The following is a 13,537-nucleotide window of genomic DNA, read 5'->3' as shown; positions in this document are numbered from 1 at the left end:
ACGTCGTTGTACCGTCTGCCAGCAGTTCTGCGAAACTATCAGAAATCAAGATGGTGACAATCAACACAGTTGCTGTAAGAGCCAGTAGTCTTATAATGCCTCGCTGTAAAGCAACAGCTCGCCCTGGTCGAAGACCATCCCGATCTACAGGGTTAGGGTTACTTTACCTCTTCCTTTTCACATCCCTGCTTGACGTTGCTGACTCACTTGGCTCTATCGTTTCTCCTTATTTACGCATGCGCAGTGTCGTACTTCCTGTCACATGATCTTTTTACGATAAATACACACAATAGGGCTTCATTTATTAACAGACATAGCAAAAACAAACATAGGATTAAAATATAAAAAGTCAACATGGTGTGATCATGTAATTGGAAAAACTTTGTATGCAACCAGAGTGAGCTACTGGCATAGAAACTCATAAAGTCATAGTATGTGACAAGACGCTTTTAAAATACAATTATAGCATGTCTTTAGTGTGCACTTGAACTTTTGCAATTGTTGCAACGGATGCATCTGCAGGTAATAAGAGGTTCTAGCATCAGCTTGACGCTCTTTCTAGTTTGCGTCAATACGGCGCTAGCTGTCTCTGTAGTGAAATTGATCGCAAACAAAAATAGGGCATAAGGGTCGCTTCCATGTTGCATTCTGGATTATTAAAGAGAAAAGCAGAAAGTTATCCAGATAAAACAGAACCCTTGTAGTGAACCTTGAGCAAAACAGACAAGAAATTAATTAAATAATTACCTATGAAAAAGGCAAATGAGAAATTTAAGTTCAGTGATAATACACTCTGCCTTTGTATGTATCCAACCTGACTTTCAGCTTCCTCTCATTCTGCAGACTGTGATTGGATGTTCAGTGACGCAGCACACTTAGGGGACGTGCCGTTACTGAATGTTAACTTGATTTAGCTGAACACGCACTGCGCTGTGTTCTCTTTTGTTAACTTTAAAATGATCCCAAACTTTGGCCGCTTTCTGTCATTTTCTCGCTGAGTCCTTTTACCCCTCGCCGTCTCCCTCCATAGCTGATAACTGTACTTGACATCCGCGTATCTGAGGTGATATGCAACACAAACGACCACCTGGCCAGAACGGAGGGCGCTGAATAGCTAAACGGAATTTAGCGAAGCCTCAAAGAAGATCATTTGCCTCAAGGTATTTTACTAATAAAGTCACTCGAATCATTCCTTTGAGCCCTAGTTGCTCTGCTGGATGCTGCTTGGCAGCCATGTTTCTTTCCACTGTTGGTGCTAAGATGCTAAAGGCCACAGCGAGTGCTGAAAGTGTCGAAATGCAGGGTGTGGTAAAGAGGACTGAGGAAGAGGTTGGTTTATCACAACTGATATCGTTACAGCAACATTAATTAAAACACCAATCATTACAATATGCTTATAACACGCAGGCCTGCCTGCGGTCACTATGAAAGGTAGTGACGCCACATGGAAACTTTAGAGGTTTTCTGTCTTTCAGAGAATTTAAACAGATCTATCATCATTAATTAATACACATTATTTACCTTTGAATTTTATTCTGTGGGATTTCCGGAAACGTGATTTGTTCAAAAGTTTAGAAAAGAGCTTTAAATGATGTGAAAATAAATTTTACCAGAATAAAGGAAATCATTGTTACCCCAGCAGGCTAAACAGGAGGATACGCTTTGAAATGTGCACCTAAAACTTAACTGTAGGGTTATGTTTGAGCCGTTGCTGTCAGATTTTATCTGCAATCGCAAAGTCACAGCAATTAGTAGACCTTCCTGTGCTGTGCCTGTTCGCACTATTGTCTTTAATTTGGGATTGTCTCCAACCGTGCAGCAATATTTTCTAAGGAGGTGACATGTTGGAGATGATACCCCTTATACCCTTTCATTGGAGGTGTGGCTGGTCATTTTCCTGCTGGAAGGTGAACTGCTCTCCCAATCCTTTGCAGCTTATCAGCTCCTGACTCTAAGCAGCGTCTCTGTCCATGATGAAGAACATCCCCACAGCAAAACCCCGCCACCACCATGCTTCAACACAAAGAGGCTTGTTTTTCAGGGTGATGTGCAGTTATAGTTTTCCTCCACACAATACGCAATGCCGCTGCACATCACCCTACACTGAGCTACATTGAAGTTTGGGGTTTTAACGACTAAACATTTAACAAGTATCAATCCACTAAACAAAATAAATCTGCTGATGTTCCTCTGAGTTGAGGGGACCCGCAGCGTATTCATCTAACAAATTAAAGCTGTTGTTTTCCAAGACATTATGCTAGCTGTAACCCAGCAGACAATATCCAGAGTGGATGACCCACAGTTTACCAACCTACCCTTAAGTCTCTATAGCAACACCACTCATGAGTCCTCTTGTCCCTGTCTCTTAGCTTCTAATTTGTCTAAAGCACACACAGCCATTATACTATTTTTACCTCACTCTCCCACTCGCTTGCTCTGTTCTCCCTCTCTTTCCCTTAGCTGAGTGTTTTGCAGGGCTGACGTCATGGAGCCTATTTTCTTTTTGCAATGCAAAATGAACAAGACAGGAAAAGAGAGAGGGGGGGAATAAGGAATGAACATTGGTTTCCAGAAATACCTCCCGGTAGCAGCGGTGTGAAACTGGAGCGACAAAAACAGAGGAGAAAGCGGCCCCTCTTCCACAGATGCACACCGTTCCATTAGCCTCAGCGTAGAAGAACTCTGTGTGTGTGTGTGTGTTTTCTGTGCAGCTCCTGGGCAAAATCAAGAGGAAAATATTAGCCAAGCATTGTGATCTGAACCACGCCGTTCTTCGTATGTAGATGACAACTCTGACCGTTGCCGTAATGACAAAACATGTTCAGTTGAACAACATTCCCCCTCTTTGACAACTTACCTCAAAACCACAAACTTCAGGCTCCTTTAATGATATGTTATGTTGAAAGACCAACACAAAGTAGTGGGCATTTGGGAGGTGGAAGGATAGTGATGCATTGTTTTCCACATTTCTTTCATGTAACAAAACCTAAAAGGGTGACGTGTTTGTATCTAGCCCCATTTACTACAATTCCCCTAAGTAAAATGCAGTGGGAGCAAATGCCTTCAGAAGTCCCCTAGTTGGTAAACAGATTCCTCCTGTGTGTCCTCTCAGAACATTAGTACAGAAGCAACATCATGAAGAACACAGCAGGGGAGGAAGGGAGAAACTTGTGGAGAAGTTTCCAGAAAAATCTGTTGTTCCTGCTGAGTGAATATAGTCACAATATATGGTTAGTTTCTCTTTAAACCCGCAGCATCTCTAGTTGTATAAGACAGTTATTTAGGAGCATGTTTCTTTATTGCTCAAGGGGATAAATTGTATGGCACCACAACAAGCCCACTGGTTTCCCTACTTGTTAGTACTTGTATGTAGATTGGGTGTCAAACGACAAGGATGAAGAGTCAGTAGATTTGGCTGGAATTGACTGAAATCGTGCTTTTCATAACTAATGTACAAAAGAAAAATACAGCCGCGTTCATCCAATGTTACAGACAAGGAAGCGGCACAGGGAGTATCATCATTTCAAGGACGCACCTCATGGCTGATCCAGATAAACAGTTGTGGTGCCAAGCGACGGCGTCTAGTCACGTCATAAGCCTGCGTGCGCACCTTAACGTGTACCAGCTTGAAATTTGACACGCGCAAATTTGCCGGTCGCTTGGCTGGAGGAAGGTGAGCGATTGTCGCCTCATCACACAAGTTCCGTAGGAAACGAATGGAGAAGGAGCGACGGCACCAGCAGAGACAGAGAAGCTGATTGGTGTTGATGAGAGGGTGTACTGAGCTGAATAATGGACAGCCCTGGCTGCAAAGGACGTGACATAAGGGCAGCGGTTCGCCCTCCAGCAGAACAACAAGCATAAAAAGACCCTCAGAGTTACGATGGAATGATTCAAATGAGAAGTTCCCATCCCTGGGGGGCTCGTTGGGGTGCGCAGAGCCTTAACGCAACAGAGACCACTAATATATTTTGCAAAGAATTCATTTAGTTGCTTAAAAACATAGTCAAGCAATGATGAGACGTCTAGATGAACCTTTGATTGCATTAGATGCTTCTTAATGCATACAGTAAAAATAAATAAATAAAATAGATAATAATGATGAAAATAAAATAACACACAGTATAACTGCCTTGTTCTATGTGTGTTGAATCTGAAAATTAATTCAATAAGCGTGCATTGTAATTCAATTTCCGATGCATTTGCAACTAGGATTAGAACACCATTCCCCACAGACAAAGGCAGCATATTGAGACCAGTCAATAGATGCAGCCTGGATCAAACTTTATGTATAAAGTGTGTGTGTGTGTGTGTGTGTGTGTGCACATGTGCGAGGTCTGTAGTGGTGACCACCTTGACAGGTAGCCAGTCAGATTTGCATCATCATCTGGGAAATAATAAATTCATTTGGAAATGAAGTCTTATTTTGCTGACATTTAAACAGAGTCTGGAAGTCAAACGAAGTGTGGACTGAAGACCGTACAAGGAAAGTGCCTGATTTCAGTCTGATTCTGGATGTGGGAAGCAGGTTGAGATTTTTCAAGGACAAGCTGATAAACTTAGACTGAGCGATTCCAGGGTATTCTCCCGTCGCTGCGGGCCCGTCAGGTTATTCAGCTCTTTGTCGGGAGGAAGGCAAGCCAGGAACAGCTGCTACATCCTGACATCTGATCACTGGACACAGCAATGAAATATCAAAGTGTCTCTTAGTCACATAAAAAATAAAACAAAACATCTGCACAGGTGAAGAAACCTGTGAGAAGCAGTTTTTTTTTATTTCTGTCGTACATTTGTAGCTGTGCCTCTGTTAAAGAATGCACATATATGGTTGTGCCCACGCGGTCACGTTTGAGAAATTAAAAGATTATTTCAGTAACCCCCGTTCACTAAGTGAAACACTATATAGATTATTGACAGACAGACGGATGTTTTCAAGCCTACTTCCTGCTGAACGGGGGGATTTTCTGCTTACAGCTAATGACTGGAGATGTGCAGAGGTGGTCTAGGCACACCCCAAAACAGCTGCTGACACCGCTGCAGTGAAACATGGCTCCACACACCGCACTTCTCTGGTTTTTGTTTGAGCAAACATTTAAAAAAAAATCTTTCCTCCCACTTCACAACTGAGGACTCCGCTCTGTGTCGCTCCGTCACGCCTTGAAATCCCCTAAAGTTATTGTAACGTCCACGTTTTGCAGATCAGGCCGCGTCTCAGTTCAGCGCAGCCGACTGAAAACGGGCCGTCTCTCATCTCGGCGGGACCGCCGTGTATAAAATTGCTCTGTTGTCAGTTTTGTGTTTGAGCTACACTTTAATAACCCAAATATCCCAAACTGCTAACTTCCTCCATCACCATGTCCCGCTCCGTGAACTGGTGTGTAGCTGCAGGGAGAGGTGGTCAGAAGTCGGCTGAAAAACCTCTTTGATTGACTGAAACGGTTCCTCAGTTTCTCCTCTTTGTCAGACTGCATGTGAGTGTGTGTTTACCAGACTATAAATGTCCCCGCTTTGACGTCAGGCGCTTGCTGCTGTGGAATGCTGCTCTCTTGCCAAGCGGACTGTTGTACACACACTCACAGAGCGGTCTCTCACGTACACACACACACACACACACACGCACACACACGCGGTGTGCGGTAGTGGAAGGGAGACACGTGCGTCACAGTGAAGCACCAGGATATTTGTTTAGGTAATTTAGATGTGAGCAGCTGCACACATGTGCACGTATAAAGAGAAAAGCACACACACGCCTGGCCCTTTTTATCTACGCTTCTCAGTTTCCGAATGTTTTCTCTGAGCGGCCACGTCGACTCTGAGCCGAGGAAACCGTTACAAAGCTGCGACTGTGGGGATGAGCTGCTAGCTGCGCCTTCCCAGAGCCGTACCCCTTCTCCATACCCGCTTCTTACCAGTACGTGCAGTTTTATACCCCCTAAACGAGCCGTTTTACCTAAACCCACGCGTTGAAGTAAAAAGCCCAGCTCTCGTGTGCAGACATATTTAATAAATTGGAATGTGCTATGCAACGAGGCTCGTTCGTCACTTTAAAAAGCAGCTTTTTGAAAATGACAACCTTTACGCTGGCGTGAAACGCATTAAGCCCACATTTCTGTATAAATGTATGTTAATATTCTGATCGTAGCTGTTGCGTTTTCAGTAGCTGTAGCTGGAAAATGATCAGAATTAACAGAGATAAAAGCACTAAAAGCATCTGGCTGTGTGGAATGAATCTATATAATGTGTTTCATTTAGTGAATTACTGAGTTACTGAAATAAATGAACTTTTCAATAATTTTCTATGTCATGGTATATGACCGCGGGTTTACATCTAATTGCATTTATCGGGTTTAAGGCTTTATATTGCATCCTATTTCAGTCGATTGTGGTTCTTAGCCCGTTTGGGCCTGTCTACTCTTATGGAATCAGACAGATTATTAGAAACCCATAGAACTCAGAGTGACCCCCAGCTCGTAGATGTGATTGAATGGAGCCGTAAGACCACACTTTCTTACAGTAAACTGAGCAGAATATAGAAAGTTCCAGGAATCCAACAGTTTTTCAGCAAGTATGAAACATCCTCAAAGTGGGAAAAGAAGCGGCACATGGTTGGTATAAAAACGTCCTGAGGAACGGGGCAACTAGTTGTACCTATTAAAAAAAATGGGTACAAAACGACCAAAAGTGCAAATTTGACATGATGGCTTGAAAATCTAATTTATTTCTGTGATTCAGTTTCAGAAGTTAAACTCATATAGTGTATAGCTACATTCATTACACAACACCTGATATCATTTCACAGTTCATTTCTGTTCACTTAGATGATTCTGGCTTACAGCTAGTTTTGGCACGAGTTCCTGCCTCAGTGCAGGGTGGCATGGAGTCGGTCAGCCTGTGGTTCTGCTCAGGCGTTCAGGAAGTCCTCTCCTCTGCATTGCTAGCTCTGGTCTATCTCACATGACAGTTTGCCAACCAATCAAGCCCCGTGATACCATGTTCAATAAAGCAGACGTTGGAACTTTTGGCAATGGGGACCGGTACCAAGTCCTGCTGAGGATGAAATCAGCATCTCTGTGGAGGGGATCATGAAGTGCTCTAAATTTTCCTGGTAGATGTCTGAACTGACTCTGGACGTTAAAAAACACAATGGACCAACACCAGCAGACGTCATGGCTCCCAGAAATCATCAGTGACTGTGGGAATCTCACACTGGACATCACGCAGCTTAGATTTTGCCCCGCTCCATCCCTCCTCCACACTCTGGGACCTTCGTGTCCAAACACTTCAGTCTACACCAGGGGAGTCAAACTAATTTCTATATGGGGCCACTTTGGCATCATGAAGTCATTAAAAGGGCCGCTTGCATGTGTAGAGACGATACTTTTCATTTCATAATTTCATTCTAGTTCACACAGTAGTATAAAAAATGCACAGTAACATAAAAGCAGCACCCTTAGGCCCAGTTTATACAGTTTATCTGCAAAAAAAGTTGATATTGGGGTGAGTTACACTTACAGGAGGCACAGTTTTAGCCACTTTATACACCTTAAAAGGATATATGCCTTTTTTTTTGGCTCTCGGGGGCCGGATGATTTACCTTGACGGGCCGGATTTGGCCCACGGGCCTTGAGTTTGACACCTGTGGTCTACACTTTGTGATCCTTTGCTCTTTGGGGAAGATTTAGAAGACCCAGTTGCATAGAAACCTTCTTTCATCGCTTCCTTCCACTCAACCTTCTGTGAACACGCTCAAAAACAGCACTCTGTGATCAGAAACAAAAAAAAGCAGAACCTGTGCCTCTATGCTCACTCCTCACTATTTGTATCATAGTCTCTGGCCCAACTAGTCCCAATCCTCCTGGATAGAGCTAACCAGCTTGACATTGCTCTCGATGTTGCTGTTTAATTAGATTACAAGCCATGTGGGATGCAGAACCAAAAGGAGTGGCAGCGGTCCAAGCTGAGCACCTTCCAAAGGTCAGACTTCACTGTAAGTAAGTCCTAATTGAATCTACCCCCTGGGTCGTAGGTAGGAAATATCCTGATATCTCTGCCCGTGGCAGCATGCTGCGTTTTCCAGGAAGTGGCCTAATCCTACATCCAGGCAACCGTACAAGCCAATCACAGCGGAGACGTTTCTTCAAACTCTGCACGCTATTGGTCAGAAGTCTTGTTAACAAGCTGATGAGTTCCTACGCATGTCGTCTGACAAGATAAAGGCCCGCTATAAACCCTTCCATGCCTGCTGAAAGAGGTTGATGTGAATCTGTCCCACTGAAGTAAAAGGGTGGGGGGTATTGTCATTGTTTCTCATCCCTCCAAGCTGTTTGTTGGTTCCTTCATGCCAGATTGCATCCTCTGTGATAATTCAAGTTTATTTTCAGTACTTGTAATCATATTCCTCCGTGCCCTTCAGCTGAACCGTGCTGAAAACACACCAGGCTAATGCCAAGGTAACACTACAAGTCAGGGCTAACTACTGCCAGGGCTAATGTTAGGCTTTGCAGCTATTTTAGGGAGGCAGGACACTCTGTCCCTGACTTTCACTATCTCTGGCTGTGTGAATGAAATGGAGGCTGACTGGATATAGTCACCCCCCCCCCCCCCCCCCCCCTTCAGCCCCCAGGTGATGTAACACCCACCAATGTCCAAGGCTAATCGACCATCTTTTTTTCTGCCTTTCTCCTGCAGTCTTGGAGGTGAACAGCAGCCTGCCATCAGGCATGCAGAGTCCAGTGGAAGCAACAAGTGAGCAGAGAGGAGGAGGTGGGGAAGGCGGTGAGTGTTTCCTCCCAGAAAACAACAAATACAGTGAAGTCAGAAAAAAGACTACCCCTCTTTTCAACTTCAGGGTTTTATATATCAGGACGGTGAAAATCTTTACCAGGTCGATGCCAAAAAAAAAAAAAAAAACAGCTGCAGGTACAGATAAATGAAGCCACATTAAAAAAACTGCATTCAAGAGAATTGTAAACCTGTCCTACTTTCTATGAGTTTAAGAGAGAAAATTAGGAGAAGTTCCAGAACATTTTTAACGCTGGCCAATATTCCCCACATCAGACATCTCACAGATTCACTCCAAGGTTAGACTGGGCGGTGCTCTGAGAGACTGCAAAAGACTCAATACCTCCACCTCAGTTAGCATAGCTAATGTTAAACTTCGTAACTGGTTGATTAGAAAATGGCTGAACAACTTGGGCTTGTTCTGAAGAAGGGTGGACCGGAGAAAGCTTCTTCTTTTTAAAAATAATTTGGCTGTGTTACTGGCACACCCCAAAATACTCTTCAGAGTTCTATTTGTTAAAAGTCTTGGAACCATTTATGTTTTTCCTTTCTCTTCCCAATTAAGCTATTCAGTGACGGTCTATAGCACAGGTGTCAAACTCAAGGCCCGTGGGCCGAATCCGGCCCGTCAAGGTAAATTATCCGGCCCCTTAAGAGCCAAAAAAAAGGCATATCATGTCATAAAGTACAGGCATATATTATTTTAAAGTGTATAAAGTGGCTAAAACTGTGCCTCCTGTAAGTGTAACTCACCCCAATATCAACTTTTGTTGCAGATAAACTGTATAAACTGGACCTAAGGTTGCTACTTTTATGTTACTGTGCATTTTTTATACTGGAATGAAATTATGAAATGAAAAGTATCGTCTATACACGTGCAACTAGCCATTTTAGTGACTTCATGAAGCCAAAGTGGCCCTATATAGAAATGAGTTTGACACCCCTGGTCTATAGCATCATCTACCTGTAGATTACATTAAAGTTTTGTTGTTGTACCGTAACAAGATGTGGAAAAAGGAGCTGAAGGAAGAGAGTTGACGGCTGTCTCTTGCTTTATGCCCAGGGGCTGGCCCTGGAGAATGCCCAGGTGGAGGCGGAGGCCCAGTGGACCTGAGAACAGAGCCCAGGGTGGGCTCTCTGTCTGGTGGTGGAGCAGTGGACACAACCCTGAGAGAGCAACAGCTTCAGCAGGAACTGGTGCTCCTCAAGCAGCAGCAGGAACTCCAGAAGCAGCTGCTGTTTGCCGAGTTTCAGAAAAAACATGAAGTGCTAACACGACAACACGAGGTTCAGCTGCAAGAGCACTTAAAGGTAACTTCCACTCCCATTACAGTCACCACTTCCCCGCTTTATCGGTCATCTCCAGAAGCAGTCTGTAGTTCTAAATGTGTGTGTGTGTGTGTGTGTGTGTAAGCAACAACAGGAGCTGCTGGCAGCAAAGCGACAGCAGGAGTTGGAGCACAAGAGGAAACTGGAGCAACAGAGACATGAAGAACAGGAGAAGCAGAGACTGGAGCAACAACTGTTGCTGCTGAGGAACAAAGAGAAAGGGAAAGAGAGTAGGTTCCCATGCTGCCGTCAGTCAGTGGCTCCGCCCAAATGCACATGTCCATTTACAGAGAGTGTAGCGACCTGAACGCTGTCTGCATGTGTTTGTGTCCTGGAAGGTGCCATTGCCAGCACAGAGGTGAAGCTCAAGCTGCAGGAGTTCCTTCTCAGTAAGAAAGAGCCTGGTCCAGGAGGACTCAACCATTCCTTCTCCCCAAAGTGCTGGTGAGAATGACAAATGCTAAAAGAAGGTTCACACCTCAGATCAGGATTAAAAAGGCTTCGGCTAAGATGTTCTCTTTCATTTTGAGGTTATTTGGAGATCCATTTTTAATGATCTAAACCAGGGGTCTGAAGCCTGCAGCTCTGGGGTCACATGTGGCTCCTCAGGCCCGCCATAGTGTCGCTTTATAACGTTAGCCAAAAGAGCTTTTTTTTATAATATCTGCACAGAAGTTCAACAACTGAATGAAACTATGAGTACACAGAGCTCTTTTCATTGTTAGGTTACAGGTGACTGAGGCTAGTTTTGTTTGCATTTTCCATAAATATGCAGTGTTACTATTCAAGAACATCTTTTATTCTCCTTTTGTAAACATCTGACATTGCTCTTTGGTTTCAAATCTGAAAGAGGAGCTGGCAGTACATTATCATAAACTTAATTTTACATGGTAGCTTTAGAAAACCTGCTGAACTCTCATTTCCCATGTAGGTTTTACAGACAAAATCTTCTTTAGTAGGATAAATGGCAAAAATGGCTCCTCGGACTGTACAGGTTGCTGACCCTTGATCTTTGACCTGTCTATCACTTCAAAAGATTATTTTGAAAAAAAAAAAAATTTATGGGGGGGGGGGTGCTGTGTAGAGAAGCACAAAATGGAGTCGTTGCACTTGTAACCTGTCTCCCTCTCTGACGTAGTGTTTTGAGTTAGTAATACTGCACAGATGTAGTGCCCCCCCCCCCCCATGTGTCAGAGGAGCTGTGGTGATTAAATGCTGTGTTCAAGTCAGTATCCGATGCCCTACAGCTTCTGGAAACAGATCTCTGACCTGAAACTAGAAGATAAAAGGTCTGCTTCCCGTGTCAGAAGCTTTTACCTAAACCCACGCAGCTTTGGCTTTATGCAGAAAATCATCGGAATGGAGACAGATGGTGAATTCATTTCATGCTTTGCTGTAATAGAACATGTTTTCTAGGAAATGATGAACTGGAGGAATTGTACAAAAAGCACGTTCATAGAAAAATGCCATCAGTTAGCCGCTCTCTCTCTGTGTGTGTTTGTTACCACAGGGGAGGCCAGCACACCTCTCTGGAGCAGAGCTCTCCCCCTCAGAGTAACACCCCCGGGACCCCTCCCTCCTATAAGCTCCCCCCTCTGCTCGGCAACTACGAGGGCAAAGACGACTTCCCCCTCCGAAAGACAGGTGAGAAAGTGTGTGTGCTGCAAGAAACCCTGAAAGGAACACACAGCCTTTATGTTGAGGAGTTCTTTGTGCACATAATGACATTTCGGCATCATCCCTCGCACAGGTGAACACTTGGCCACACAGACTATATCAATGCGGTTTCACTGTTCAAGCCAACACCAGGTTCCTAGTCAGAGCCACAATAAAACCCATCCAGACACAGTCAGTTACCTTTATTCATGGTCTGTTTAGCAATCTACTTGTCTCTACACACAGTCAGAGGTCAGTAAACACGAATCCCGCTCTAAAAGGAAACGTCCTGTGTTGAATAGTTTGCTTTAGTACAACAGTAGTGCAATTGCATCGTACGCAACCGTTGAATCAAATTCTGTTTTCAAGTGTAACAATTTCATAGGTGCTCCTATGAAACCAAGAGTGAGAAAAGGATAGCTCAAAAAGCAGAAGTAACAATCCCAACCGGGTGGCCAGTTTTGGGGGTTCGGAGGTCGATCAGATATGATCAGAATTTATTATCGTCACGATGAACATTATAACTGTTTATCTCTATTAAGAACCTTCCAAGGGTGGGTTTGGTTAAAATATTAAACTCCTGTAAAAAAAAAATTGCTTACATTTAATCCGCTTAACATTCCTAGCAAACCTGTATAGAAATACTGTCATCAAGGGGCAATTTGGAATACGTTTTTTTGTGTGTTTGTTTGACTGCTTGATGACTCACTGTGACTCAGCATTAAAGAGGGAGCCTCAAGATAGCTCAGACTCAAACCTCCATAGTGGAGGGATGGGAAACGGCGCTGAGGACAACACACAGATTTAGTGTTTGAAAAGCATTTATCGTTCCGTTTTTATGACTGCTACACAAATACAACGTCCTGCAAACATGGCTTATACATACCTCTTGAACTTACAACCACAGATTCCAGTGGCTTTTATTGGGATTTTATGTGATAGACCAACATAAAGTACTGCACAATAGTGAAGTAGCAGGAAAGTGAGACGTGTTTTTCAAACTCTGACAACTGAAACATGCAGAGTTCCTTGAGGTGGGTCAAAGGATGGAATATCGTTTAAGCCTGCTTTAAACTTCTCCGCCATTTTTATTCCTCACTTTTACGCTGTGGTCGTTGATTGTTTACTAAGGTTCTCAAACAGCTGCATTTGTGCAGAGTGTAAAAAGTTACACACAACTAGACTCTATTTACTAATCCCTTTCCTCCCACCTCATAATCGCTACCTTGTCTCGGTTGGTCCGTCATACACAGTTGCAGTCAGACTTATTCATCTCTCCGCATGTTTCATTGAATTATTAATCAAACTTTCTTCAAAGAGCAAGTTTCAGCTTTTAGTGAAGTCCTTATATGTTTACTGATCCATAAAAGCAACATTCAAAATGCAAGATGTGTAGCATTTTTATGTGACAATATACTTTGCCAAGACAGCCGTGTCACATTTATTCAACCCCTACCTAATACACAGTCGGTATCTTTGAAGCTGCTTAATAGTAATTCGGGCTAAAAGTGAAGTTGAATCATAATCGAGCCATTGGGAAGTCAATGACGACGCTCTGCTTGCTTCAGCTGTGATACACATATAAACCCACCCATGAAGGGAATATATTGAGTTGAAATCATGGGAAAGACAAAGGAGCTTCCAGAAAAACTGCGAGGGGAGATTATTTCCTCACACCTGAAGGCCTTTGGGTACAAGAGACACCGTTGGGAACGTTAGACAACAGTACAAAACTTCTGGAACAGCAGCAAACCTGACTGGCAGTGGAAGA

At 43.6% G+C, this 13,537-nt stretch overlaps 1 protein-coding gene across 4 annotated transcripts in view; it reads left to right on the top strand.

Annotated features, from left to right (window-relative positions):
• The window catches only part of hdac5 (histone deacetylase 5), an 89,696-nt gene that overhangs the window by 47,915 nt on the left and 28,244 nt on the right, over window positions 1–13,537 (top strand). For all 4 annotated transcript variants that reach the window (XM_012861085.3, XM_021315775.2, XM_021315772.2 and 1 more), the window contains 5 exons: window positions 8,689–8,775; window positions 9,845–10,092; window positions 10,196–10,340; window positions 10,449–10,554; window positions 11,621–11,754. In XM_012861085.3, the coding sequence (XP_012716539.2) occupies window positions 8,689–8,775; window positions 9,845–10,092; window positions 10,196–10,340; window positions 10,449–10,554; window positions 11,621–11,754 (720 nt within the window). The remainder of the gene's footprint in view (window positions 1–8,688; window positions 8,776–9,844; window positions 10,093–10,195; window positions 10,341–10,448; window positions 10,555–11,620; window positions 11,755–13,537) is intronic.

This window comes from Fundulus heteroclitus, chromosome 16 (assembly GCF_011125445.2).
Source record: "Fundulus heteroclitus isolate FHET01 chromosome 16, MU-UCD_Fhet_4.1, whole genome shotgun sequence".
Taxonomy (NCBI): Eukaryota; Metazoa; Chordata; class Actinopteri; order Cyprinodontiformes; family Fundulidae; genus Fundulus; species Fundulus heteroclitus.
Note: the sequence above shows the minus strand (reverse complement) of the source record. Positions and strands in the feature narration are given on the sequence as shown.